Consider the following 13381-nt stretch of genomic DNA (forward strand, 5'->3'; position numbering starts at 1 on the left):
GCCTGGCCGCTCTCGGCCTCCCTGGCGCTGGGCGGGCCCCGGGGGCGCGTTCTCCTGCGGCGGCCGGGGCGGGGGAGGCGAGGAGCATGAGCTGGGGGGAACGGGGAGAGGCATGGCTGCAGCCTTGCCGTGGGGCGGCCAGCGGCCCCGCGCAACCAACATGGCTGCGGGTGCTAGGAGGCGCTCGGCGCTGAAGCCGCCTGGCCCCCGGCAGCCCCCTCCTTGCCCCGCGGCCCCCGGCCTGTAGCCAGGGGGAGGGGAAGTGGTTCGAGCCGCGGCTCGGGACTAGGGGGTGGTAGCTGCAGGGGGAGCAGCCGCCTTTATCTCCAGCGCCTGCCCCAGGCGGAGTCTGCCCGGCGGAGAGCGGGGAGGCGGCCGCGGGGAAGTTGGGCGGCCGGGCGGCACTACGGGTGTCCGCTGTAGCGGGGGGAGAAGAGCCGCAGCCACTGCCTGAGCCTGTCCCTGGGGAGAGGAGCCCGCAGCCTCTGTCCGGATCTCAGCCCCAGGAGTAGCCAGAGGCGGGGGAGACGCGGAGCTGCCCAGGGGGTGCCCGCCGGTGCAGGAAGGGGGGAGCGCCGCCGCCGGACAGCACCTCACCGAGCCGCGGGGGGCTTTGCCCGCCTGGGGTGCGGGGGAGGGCAGCCCGGTGCTCCTCGGCTGCGGGGGAGAAGGACAAAGTTTGGCGGCTGGCTGCCCTGACTCGCCCGCAGCGGCCATGGAGCCCAAGCACAAGGAGCTGCTCGCTCAGTGCCGCCAGAGCCTGGCCCAGTCCATGACCGAGGTGGACAAAGTGATCGAGTTGCTGGAGGCTGCTGGCACCTTAAGCCCCCGCGACCTGCACGAGCTGCAGGAAGCCGCCGGAGGGGGAGCGGGGGGCGCTAGCAAGGCCGACCGGCTCATCCAGCTGCTGCTGGCCAAGGATCGGGACCATTTCCAAGACCTGCGGGTGGCCCTGGAGAAAACGCAGCCTCACCTGCTCTCGATCCTCTACCTGAACGGGGTGGCGGGGGCGCCGCCCGGAGAGACGGCCGGTGAGTGGGGGCGGGAGAGGGACCGGCACCGGGGAGCGGTTGCTGCCTCGCTGCACTTCCGAGGGGCGAGGGAGCGGAGCTGCCCGCCTGTGTTGTGTGCCAGACGGCGTCCAGGTGCACTCTTCTGGGGCAAGGGGTAAAGGGCTCGCTGCCTGGGTGCCTTTTATGGGGGGGGGTGTTTTCTGGATGCCCTCTTAGGGCTGGGGTGTTGCTACCTAGATGGCACTTTTTTTTGTTTGTTTTTTTGGCTGGGGATAAGCGAATGGTTTGGGTGGAAACCAGTTTCTGTCCTTCCCCATCCCGATTTTCTTAAGACAGGAGGAAAAACGTTTAGGATGAGATTTAGGCAGGTGCCCAGCATTGGCCTAGTTCTACCACTTTGACTTACCTTTTAAGTCAGTAGTAATAATCCTGTAGTGCGCTTCATCCAGAGATCTTGGTGTTCTTATCCCCGTTTTACAGCTGGGGGAACAGACAGGGAGATAAAGTGACTTGCCCAGCAGGTCAGTGACAGAGCAGGGAATCAAACCCAAGTCTCCTGAAGCCTAGCCCAATTCTTGGCCACTAGGCCACATTGCTAATATTAATCAATGGGAGGAGAAGTAGGTCTACAGGGAGCATTTCTGGAGAGACCACTCTTAATTAAACAGTGAAAAAACCTAAGCCTGGATACTTAAAGGTGGTTAAGATCAATGGGAGCTAGGTGCCTAAATACCTTTGAGGGTCTGGGTCCTAGTCTTTTATTGCTTATATTTTCTTCAAGCTTTAGGTTTGAGGGTTTATTTTGGTCTGTCTTTTTGGTCCCAACCGTTTCCCCCCTCTTTAGGAAGATATGCTGCTGCTTGTTCCCAAGTAACAGTAACAGTGTTAGCATTTACAGTACCTTGCATTACCTTCCCAAAGCAGTTACATAATTATTTCATTCATGCTTTCATTATAATTGTTCCTGTCTCTGGAAACCTGGGACCAGTGAAGACTAAGCTAACTGTTTCCATAGTGTTGTTTTGTACACTGTCTGTTGTTTGTAAACTCAACTGAAGTTAATGTTATTAAACAGTTAAAGTTTTGTGAATAGCTGCAGCTGTGAAATTGTTTCTGTTGCAGATTGAACTGTGCTGGCCTAATAAAACATGGAGATTTTTTGTACTTACTATTTGAAGAGAATGGCAAATGTTTTGACTAGTGGTCCTATTTGAATACAGATAAATTTGGATATATATTATAATAACTTGTATTTGTTGGAGGAGAGGGGAGAGAAAACTGGTTTCATTGTTCAGCCAGGTGGAGATGAGAATTTTGAGAGTAAACTTCCTAGTTTATCAAACCACCCACAAAACCCAGTTAGGACTCTATCAGAGATTCTTTTTTTAAAAAAAAGATGAAGTTGGTAATATTGAGGCTTTATGAATGTAGCTGTTCCTCCAAATTAACGCTACTACAATTTATCTAAATTTCAAGGCTGTATTGTAGATTGGCTTTAAAGAATATGCATTTGTTAGAGTAATGTGCAGGGGCTGTTTTATAATGGCTGTCGTTAACATTTGGCAATAAGGAAAAAGCTTTTTTACATCAGAGGTGGATTTAGACAGGGTGACTTACCTGTTTTACAGCGAGGAAATTATCCGTGGGAGGTGCTTCCTGGCTCATGTAAACCATGTAATTTTCTTAGGAAAATTGAAGCAAACTGTCTTAAAAATCAGACTCTTAAACTTGTCTGTTTCACTTGGAAAATATTTATGGATGTGCCTTTATAATATACATCATCACACTGTACACCATACTTTTATTTTTAATTCAGTCAGCTATGAGTTTATAATAAACAGAGAAAATGTGATTTATTTTTTTAACATCACTATATATTATAATATATGGTCTCCTTTAATGAATGTATATCAGGAGTTCACAGGAACAATGGACCTAAGGACTTCTAATATTGTGTGGTCTGACATCAGTGGGAGTTGAGGGCACACAGTGCTTTTCAGAATAGGACCCATAATATTTTTATATGATGCTCAATATGGTCTTGTTTGGAAGCTGCATTTAATGAACTTATAGTACTGAACTATTGGAATTCCCTAGTCTTAAGAACAAAATTTAAAAATGGAGTGGATGTAGCCACCATGTGTGATGATACTGTGTTAATAAACTGAAAGTAGGATATAGAAAGTGTCATAATACAGTACTGAGATCCCAAGGGAGGAGGCATTTGAAATTAACGGGCAAAATTAGTTACTTTCTTTCTGCATGAACTCATGAGGCTAATGTTAGTAAGAATATACACCTGGTACACCTTGTATGTAAAATGAGATGTTCATGTTGACAAACACTTTTCAAAACATTTTAGTTTTTGACAGTAAAAGATTATACCTTTTTTGAATTAAAATTTTCATCTAATTGAAACTGACATTTTTACAAGTTCGTATGGAAGAGATTATTAAAGTGACTTTAACAGAGACCGTCATCATGTGTGTTAAAAGATTAAGATCCTGATCCTGGAGTGTGCTTAACTGTGCATGCCTGAAGAGTCTCATTGGAGTCAGTAGGACTAACTCATGCATAAAGTTAAGCACTTAGAAACATTTTTGCAGGATCAGGACCTAAATATTCACTTACATACTGAATATATTACAGAAAAGGAGTTAATCTTTAATCGTGGCCACCTAGAAGGGGCATGTTTGGTCCCATATTTAAAATTTTAAAATGATCCTTATTTTATATTAAATTGGAAATGAATCTGCTTCACACTTTGCCATTTACATAGTTGTCTTTTTGCACTTCTGTTGATTGTGGACAATGAAATTAGACTAGTCAGATTCATTTTCTTGTTCTTATGTAGGTTGAGTTGCTGCACTGTTTGGGTAGCAAATACTGAAGGAGGCATGGTTAATATCTGAACAAAAGTGTTCAAAATTTAAAAAGTAACTAGTGAAAACAGTTCTATTAATCCATTTTGTAAAATGCTTATATTTAAAAGTCAGGTAAAAACTAATTATTGGGCCTAAGCCAAGTGTCCCTTTAATTTAATCTCTAAGGTATCTTCCTGAATTAGTTTTTCAAGTTACTATTTGGAGTTTGGTTAATGAAGGAATTTAGGACAAGCACAATTAAATTATAGGCTTGTTTGGCAGAACCAAGATTTATCTGGAGTGTATATCTTGAATGCTTGTTGGAGGTTAAAGTAACATGCAGCAGACTGCTTACACGTAACAAATTTGGGGGTCTATTTTTTTTTTCTCTTTGAGAGAGGGTCTTAAGCAAGTAATCCACATCAACATTGATAGAAGTTCTAGACATATTTGTCCCACTTGCCCGGTGTCAATGAGATTAGTAATCTGTTGGTGTATTGCAGTGGTTTTCAACATTTTTTTCATTTGTGGAACCCTAAAATATTTCAAATGGAGGTGTGGACCCCTTTGGAAATCTTAGGCGTGGTCTGCCGACCTCACAGATGGGAAAACCACTGTTTTATGGTAATAACGGCCTTTTCTGGACCCCTTAGACATAGTCTGTGGACCAGTAAGCAGCTGTTCTGAATGCTTTAGGGAGAGATTGGGAGTTCTAGTGATTACTAAAGGACTTGTAAAGCAAATACATCATGATCCATGTTAAAAAGAGCTTGCTTTTCTTTATAGCATTTTTCCTAGCTCAGCAACTATTACGATTTGAATACATGTTGCACATTTACATCTTACATTGTGAATGATAATTGGTCATTCTTATTTTTTTAAAAGTCCCCCGTGCAGATTATTTTAAATGGCTTTAATTTTAGAGCATTGTGCATGACAATATTAACAAATTGACTGCAAACTAACAAGAAATAATATTCTGACAAAGCAAAATCAACACAAACTCAGTACTACGTGCTTTATTTTGCTTAGTGATAGTACAGGTACCATATAATTCTTATGGTATCTCCCTTTAGAAATTCATTTAAGATAATAAAGGAAGAAAATTACAGTATTAAGATTCGCTAATAAATGATTTCAGGTAATACTGCTAAATTATATTATAAATTTTAATGTACCTCCCAAGACTGCAGAGGCTAATTAAAAGATCTGGGCAGATGGATCCTTGCTATACAAATTATTTACATTAACTTTTTGAAAATGTTCATTTGAAAATCAGTGTGATTTTTTTGTTTTTTGTTTTTTGTTGGTTTTTTTTTGGCATTTTAAAACCACACTGAACTTTGTGTGTGTGCTAATTCTTTCTTTTAAGCTATTTATCAGTTCTTCCTATATTTTTGCACATTCTTATCTTATGAACTTATGAGTTTTAATTAAGTAGCTAACTTGGCAAGGTATCTTTAATCATGTAGTAGTTGCATATCTTAATAGTATAGCTTTTTCCCTTTTAATGGGGTATTAAAAGACTACTTTCATGCTTAAGTATCTTACTGAATTGGGGCAATATTAATGTTGCAACATCAGATAAATTGCAAAAAGTTTATTCAACAATATTCTTGGATATGTTACACATCCATATGTATTTTATGTTAATAGCAAACAGTATATGAAAGTTTGAGTCTAACAAGCAAAACAGAAATAAAAACACTACAAATAATGTAGCTGCTAAGTTAGCACGGAGGGAGAAAGGATACCTTGTGGCTTTGGAGTGCTTGATATATCAATGCCAGTTTTTTGTGCTTCATTTCCGTGGCTTTCTAGGGGGGAAAAAGGAAACAGTCCGGAACTATTTAGGTTGCTGAGCTTGTAAGTTCTTTGCTGCTGAGTTAATGGGCGTGTGGAGTTAAAAGGTGCCCTAATCTCTGTATTCCAGAGCTAAAACAGCTTGCTGAACTTAAAAGCCCTAGTACACCTGGCTTCAAAGCTGTTAAGCTTGTCAGTTTCACAGTTTCCTTTTCCTTTAGCAGCTGAGCTGGTAAATTCTTGTAACCAAACAACTGCTTTCGGTGGTGAAGTGTGTATGCATCTATCTTTATGTTTGCAGCTAATAACATATGGAAGTTTTTAGTATGCACTTTCAGTACTGTGTTTCAGATGTTCATAACAGAGCACATACTACTGATTAAGGCCTGTGTAACAAGTCTTGAGACCAGAAAACACTAAAAGCCAGTGGGACTAGTGTAAGTAAAGTTACACGTGTGCTTAAGTGTTTGCAGGACTGGGGTGTAAGTTTTGAAATTCAACCATCCACTCATTTGTGAGTTTCTCTATGAGGATGGGGGATAATTTTGTAAACCTAGTTTTTTAAAAAAAAAAACAACAACAACTGAAGAGTTACTCAGAGTTGAATTATTAAATTTTTTTAACCATCTTTGGGCAGAGACCAAGTGTTAATCTCCAATCCAACAGGTAAAATTTAGAAATCCTATACGTATACAGAAAATGGGAGGTGCGGGGGAATGGAAACTCTTCTTGTTTTAGCTTTAGAGGGACATTGTCAACTTAATGCAGTCAATTTCAAAAATGAGTAAATGACTTCTCACCCTGAGCCACCCAGTGAGCTTTTTTGTGGTTTACTGTAATCTTTTTTTATTTTCTTTTCAAATGTCTTTCCACTCCCTTGCTGCTGTGTGAATAGAGTTAGTGAACAGTGGGGCTGGGAGCCACTTCTCCAGAGGGTAGTGGCAAATGAGAGGACAAAGTAGCCCTGAAGTGACTGACTCCTTCCCCAAAGGGATGCTGGAGATAAAGAAAGCCCTGAGTCAGTTTTCTTTATCTGGAAGGAGAATGGGGAGCAGAGAGCCAGCGGAACCAGTGAATTGGTAAGTGAATATGTGGGTGGAAGATTTGAGAGGGAGTGACAGAGAGATTTGGGAGGATAGGCAAAACAGAAGTGGTGGAGGACATACTGTAGGACAGGGGTGGCCAACCTGAGGCTGAGAAGGAGCCAGAATTAACCAATGTACATTGCCAAAGAGCCACAATAATACTTCAGCAGCCCCCCATCAGCTCCCCCACCCGGCTCCCAGCACCTCCCACCCACCGGCAGCCCTGTCGTAGCACCTCCCCATCCCTCCCTGCACCTCCCAATTAGCTGTTTTGTGGCATGCAGGAGGCTCTGGGGGGGAGGAGTGAGGGCACAGCAGGCTCAGGGGAGGGGGCAGGAAGGGGTGGAGTGGGGGCAGGGCCTGTGGCAGAGCCAGGGGTTGATCAGTGAGCACCCCCCAGCACATTGGAAAGTTGATGCCCGTAGCTCCAGCCCCGAAGTCGGAGCCTATACAAGGAGCTGCATATTAACTTCTGAAGAGCTGCATGTGGCTCCGGAGCCACAAGTTGGTCACCCTGCTGTAGGGGAAGGAGGAGGAAGAGATAAGGGTGGACTGAGAGAGAAGGAAAGAAGCATCAGATGATGAAAACATGCATTATGACAATAAAGAAAAGAGAAGTGAAGAGCTAAATTTCAGAAGTATATGTTCCAATTAAATACAGTTGAGTGTAACAATAAACAGTGCATAATGTTTTTATTCCCTGGAAATGGAAGGAGTGAGGTATATGGGGCAGCACAGGTGTTTTTCCATCTAGTTAGTAGGTATCAGATAAACTTCACAATCCCTATTGCAGAATTCTTTAAACTACATAGCTCAGAAGTCATGCAGTTACTCCTACAATTGCTTAGGCAGCATTCAGAAAAGACTACTTTGTGGTGGGGACTGAGACCCTTTGCCCTACTGAGTGGTGAGTGAAACTGACCAGGTATTTCCCAGCCAGCTTGGTAGCAACCTTCTGGTTTCTTGATGTTCTCAAATTCTGAATGTCTGCTCAGATTACACAGATATTTTGAGAGAAGCAAGAAGTATGTCGAGGAGGGGTATTCCCAAAGAAATATCAAGTTGTAGCTGCTTGGAAGTGGTCTAACAAGCTCAAAGAAGGAAATTTGCTACTTAGTAGTTTACAAATACCTAGGGAACTACTAAGTAAAAATACAGTTAATAAGTTTAATAAGATTGTTGAAGGCTTCTTTGCAGCTGGGCATTTGCTGTGATGCTTATCCAGCAGTGACCATCCTAGAATGCATAGTAAAAATTCACTGTTTATAAAAAGAATGCTCCAAATCAGTAAGGGAAATGAATCACCTATGGAACCAGCTGTGGTGTTTGTGTTGCAAGTAAGGATTGCCTTCCTCAGTTTTCAGCCAGTAATGTAGATATTAGAATGTCTTCACTCCTCTGGGTTACATTGTGTTTTCATGTGGCCTTATTAAAGGCTGCAGTGGCCCCTCTGGCAGACGCACCTAGACCCTGGCAGGCGACTCTCATTCCAGAGGTATCAGACCAGGGCCGGTGCTTCCATTTAGGCGACCTAGGCGGTCGCCTAGGGTGCCAGGATTTGGGGGGCGGCAATTCTGCGGCGGGGGGTCCTTCCGCGCTCCTGGTCTTTGGTGGCAATTCTGCGGCAGGTCCTTCACTCGCTCTGGGACCCGCCGCCGAAGTGCCCCGAAGACCGGGAGCGCGGAAGGACCCCCTGCCTAGGGCGGCAAAAACCCTGGCGCAGCTCCTGCCAGCCGGCGGCTGCATGTGCAAATCTCCCTTCCCTTCCAGTTTCTGTCTTCCCTTTATGGTCTTTAATCTTCCTACTCCCTTGCTCTTATTTTCATCTTTCCCTCACTCCATTTTTGCTCCTTGATGTTATGACATACTTAAAAATCCCCAATTTACCCAAAAGCTATGTAACTAACTAGATGTGTCAATAATCCTGAGTGTGTGTTGGTATGTTGTATCCCTCTTTCCCCTTCCTTCTTACACCTGTTATATTGTGAGATCGTGGGGACATGGATTTTGTCTCTTCCTGTATGTCCACACAGTGCCTACCACATTTTGGCTGCTAAAGTAAAATAGTAATTGGTTGCCAAACTTTTCTCTAAAAGCTCTTTTGATAACTACTCTGCATGCTTTATTATGAATCCTTTCCATGTAAAGATTTTCTGTAGTATTGATGATAAAACCTATGGAGATAACTATTTTTAACATGAGTAATGAAAGCTACAATAATAAATTAAGATGGAGCATTATTTTAGGCTCCTCTGGGATTTTCCATGGTGACTAATCGTAATCATTTGGAAGCACGAGCTGTGACCCACTTTTCAAAATCAAAATACAGCTGGCAGGTTGGGGTTTTTTGTTTTTGGTAAATGCCCTTGATAATAGGCCTAAATCTTTCTGATGTAGGGGAGAAGAAGTCAGCAAGTTTGTGCTCATTGAGTTTCTGCATCTGAGGCAGGACAATGCTCTTCCTTGCTCTCTCTCACTTTCCCTCCCTCCACCGCTGCCGCCCCCCCCCCCCCCCAGCCCTCTCATGTAACTGCAAGTGGGGGGTTGGCTCCTGAAAACCACAGCTTTTTGGAAGCTAGAGCTATTTGTGCAAAGGCCTGGTATATCTAAACTGTTCTTAAGCCTAATGGCAGCTATACACGGATTCCCAGGTCCCACCCTAGGGTGGTATCTTAGTTAATGCTAACCCTTCTCAGCATCAACTTCATGATGGGAATTACCACAAGCTAGGGGATGGTTTATAGTATTGTGGCCATGGTCATACCCTGTGCTGGGAGCCTGGTTCCTGCAAAGGAACACTTTCAGAATTGGGAAGAAGTTGACAATAGGCTGCAGAGCCAGCAGCTTCTCTCATTCCTGCAACCCTTCGCCCATACAGATGTGCTGCTTTTTGCAGAGGGGCCTATGAAGTGGAGGGGCCTATAATTGGGGTGGAAGTTCTTGCAGGCTTTGTCTCTTGTAAATGAATGTTTAAGGTACAGTAAGTGAAGGATAACGTATTACATCTGAAAGGCCCTTTCCATTTCCAGTTGATGGCAGTGACGGCAAGAACAGACCCTATACATTTAAATTATATAATATTTTTAAGAAGTTAATGAAATGGACCCAGGCTTAACTTCTGCTGTAACTCACTTGTGTGTAGCATAATTGGCTTCCTCTAGATAATTGATTGTTTTAGAAAAATCTTGAATTGTTTTTAAAAAGTCAGCTGATAAGGAGCTGAATTTGAAATGAGACATTATGGTGTAATTCAGCAGGATTTCCAGGCATGTAACTAGGCCTGTAGCTAGGGAAACAAAGCAGGGGAGAACGTAAAGACAATACAGATTTCTGTTGGCAGGGCGGTAGAGGGAGAGGTTCCAGGGTCCTACTCTGGCAAATTTTTACATACCTGGTATAAATCCCACTTGTTAGATTTATAGAGATTTCTTTTGTAGGTAAGATGACAAAAACAAAAAATCCCCAAATGGGCCTTCTAAAGCCATATTTCAACTCTTTCATCGTAAGCCAGTCAAGAATGTTCACCATATTTATTAGTCTGCTTTTTTTATACAAACTTTTATATAAAAATCTTAACTGAACCACCATGAGTTGTTAATCTGAATACCCATATGAATGAGATACTCTAAACCCCCCTGCCTGTCCACTCTCTCCTGTTCACCAGCCTGGCTTATTGGCTCATCCAAAACTTAACCCCGTATCCTGCAGACACTTATGCTTGCACTTAACCTCACTTATGTCAGTAGTTATTTTTGTGCACAAGTGTTTTCAGGATCAGGTCCCTGGATAGTAAGTTTGTTGGGATGAGCTTTGTCTTCAGTGAAGCACCTATTGTACCTTTGGGCATTGCAAGTAATGAAGCTATGTATTTGGATTGCAGTACAGTAGAACCTCACAGTTATGAACACCTCGGGAATGAAGGTTGTTTGTAACTCTGAAATGTTTGTAGCTCCGAACAAAACGTTATGGTGGTACTTTCAAAAGTTGACAACTGAACGTTGACTTAATATGGCTTTGAAACTTTACTGTGCAGAAGAAAAATACTGCTTTAAACCATCTTAATTTAAATGAAACAAGCACAGAAACAGTTTCCTTAATTTGTCAAATCTTTTTTTAAACTTTCCCTTTATTTTTTTTTAGTAGTTTACATTTAACACGGTACTGTACTGTATTTGCTGCTGTTTTGTTTCTAATGCTGCCTGATTGCATACTTCCCATTTCAAATGAGGTATGTGGTTGATGGGTCACTTCATAACTCTGAAGTTCTACTGTAGTACTCAAAATATGCTGGGCACTTTCCGAACACAGCGGAAGACCCAGGCCCTACCCCAAAGGGCGTACAATCTAAATAATAGTAAAAATTTAGTTGGGATTCTAGAATCATTGGGCATTGGTAAACTATGGTCTATTAAAATATCAATGCACTAAAATCCCAGAGTCCTAAGTTTCGATGTTTTCCCACTTACGGTTTTGTTTTTGTCAGTAAAGCTGTTGTCGCTGGGCATAAACACTAACATATACAAATGTTTCGTTACTATATATGTGATCACCACACTTTAACAATCCAAATTGAAAATTACTATTCCCTTGCTGCTTCTGTTCTCTTAAGTCAATTTTCCTTCCATGTCTGTCTGTCACTTACCTGTGTCTGTTTCCCTATGTACAGCTTTCTTTCTCCCATTTTCTCTAAATCTTCCAGTTTTCCCCTTGGTGAAATAAAAATTAAAGTCCTTATGAAAAACCTGAATCCACCATCTGCCTTTGCACTCTCTTGGTGTGCTGGCCTTTTGGCCTTATTTTTGTGATTCCAGGTCCCCTTTTCCCCCCTCTCCTCTTCTCACAGAAAGAGGGGCATGGTCAGATGTCAGTGACTTCTCTAAATGGAGCTTGTTGGGATGCTCACAGATTTCCTTCCCTTAGTATTTTTTTCCCTCCTTTTCCCCCCTGGTCAGGTAAAAGCCTCTCTTCTACATTGTTTTTGACCTGTTAACCTTTTTGTTTGAACTGCTTTGTATCTTTCAATGACTCTTCAAGAAAGACTATTTAACAATTAGATCCTACAGAGTTGAATGCTGTGTCTTAGAGGTGATGTGCAAAGGTCTGTGTGTGGTGGTGGGGAAAATTGGGTTGTATACCCTTTTTCTTGCTGCTTACTTTGAGAGTTAAAGAAAGCCTGAAGTTTTTATTGTTGTAAAGCCACTTGTTTACCTTAAAATATCAGGAATGTCCAGGCTGATCTTCCCTCCTGGACATTTTCAGGGAGGACTATGATGTGGTTTGGGAGCTTGCTCAACTCTTAATTGAAGAAGCAGGGCGTGTTTCATCTTTAACAAACAGATTAGCTCTTCCAACTGTTTATAGGGCATTTGATTTAGATAGGAGTGGTTAAAATACAAAAACAAACCCGAAGCTTTTTGTCTGAACAAAAAAGAAAAAACACTTTTCCTCTCAATTGATCAACTACTTGATACTGACAGTGTCATAATCTAGTTCTCCAATCACCACAGTAATCAGGGTAGACAAGACCAAAACTTTGTGTGCTTTGTTGTTGAGTGTTTTTTGAATTGCTGTCTTCTTTGGGAGGAGAGAGGCTTTTAAGTCTAAACGTGTTTTCCTTCTTGTCTTTTACCTTTACTGATTCTTTTTAAGAGCTATGGTCTTTTATTTTTAAAGAAATAGTCTTGATTTTGTATGTTTGTATGTGTGTATATATATGTGTGTCAATATGTGTGGGTATAAATAAGAAAATTCTTCTGGCAATGACAGAAGACTACCTGTTTTTGTTCCTTTACTATTATGCTACAGCAGCTAACACGGCTTCTCTTTGTTGCTCTGTCTGCACAAGCATCCTTGATGTTGGCTGGAACGTGCATATTTCGGAGACTAGTGTTTGTGGCAGCGGGGGGATGGATACCCAAAATAAAGTATGTCTGGCCAAAATTATTGCTGTTTTGGGGATTTACTCTTTCTTTGCCAAAAAAACAAAAAACAAAAAACAGAATTCCAGAAATTAAGGGTCTGGGACTGTTCCTTCAGTCCTTAATTAGGCAAAAATCTCAATAATATCCATGAGAAGTTGGCTTGAGTTTGTACTATAGGAGTGAGCCCTAAGTTATGTGCTGTGGTTTATTTTCCAAATTGCTGGTCTTGAAAATATGTAGGCCAATGTTTTAAAGATGTATGGCATTATCTCACAATCCAAGCTTATTCTTCCATTGTTTCATGAACCTCATTTGACTTTTGGCATCTTTACAGCAGTCTGGAGTACTTTGTTCTGCGGCATAGATGAAAATGACACAGACACAACAGTGATTTGACTGAGAGGGAGAATGTGTTTGATAATAGTAGGAAGCAAAAAGAACAGGAGTACTTGTGGCACCTTAGAGACTAACAAATTTATTTGAGCATAAGCTTTCGTGGGCTGCAGCCCACTTCATCAGATGCATAGAATGGAACATACAGTAAGAAGATATTTATACATACAGAGAACATGAAAAGGTGGAAGTAGCCATACTAACTGTAAGAGGCTAATTAATTAAGAGACACTATTAACAGTAGGGGAGAAAAACTTTTGAAGTGATAATCAAGATGGCCCATTTCGGACAGTTGATACAAA

At 42.3% G+C, this 13381-nt stretch overlaps 1 protein-coding gene across 1 annotated transcript in view; it reads left to right on the forward strand.

The window, feature by feature from the left end:
* Window positions 1–648: 648 nt before the first annotated feature.
* LOC112106592 (disks large homolog 5) overlaps window positions 649–13381 on the forward strand; it is a 205559-nt gene continuing 192826 nt past the window's right edge. Inside the window, exon 1 of the mRNA XM_026653756.2 lies at window positions 649–1031. Within this exon, the coding sequence (XP_026509541.1) occupies window positions 716–1031 (316 nt within the window). The 5' untranslated portion in view covers window positions 649–715. The remainder of the gene's footprint in view (window positions 1032–13381) is intronic.

Source organism: Terrapene carolina, unplaced genomic scaffold (assembly GCF_002925995.2).
Source record: "Terrapene carolina triunguis isolate 2854851 unplaced genomic scaffold, T_m_triunguis-2.0 Scaffold148, whole genome shotgun sequence".
Classification (NCBI taxonomy): Eukaryota; Metazoa; Chordata; order Testudines; family Emydidae; genus Terrapene; species Terrapene triunguis.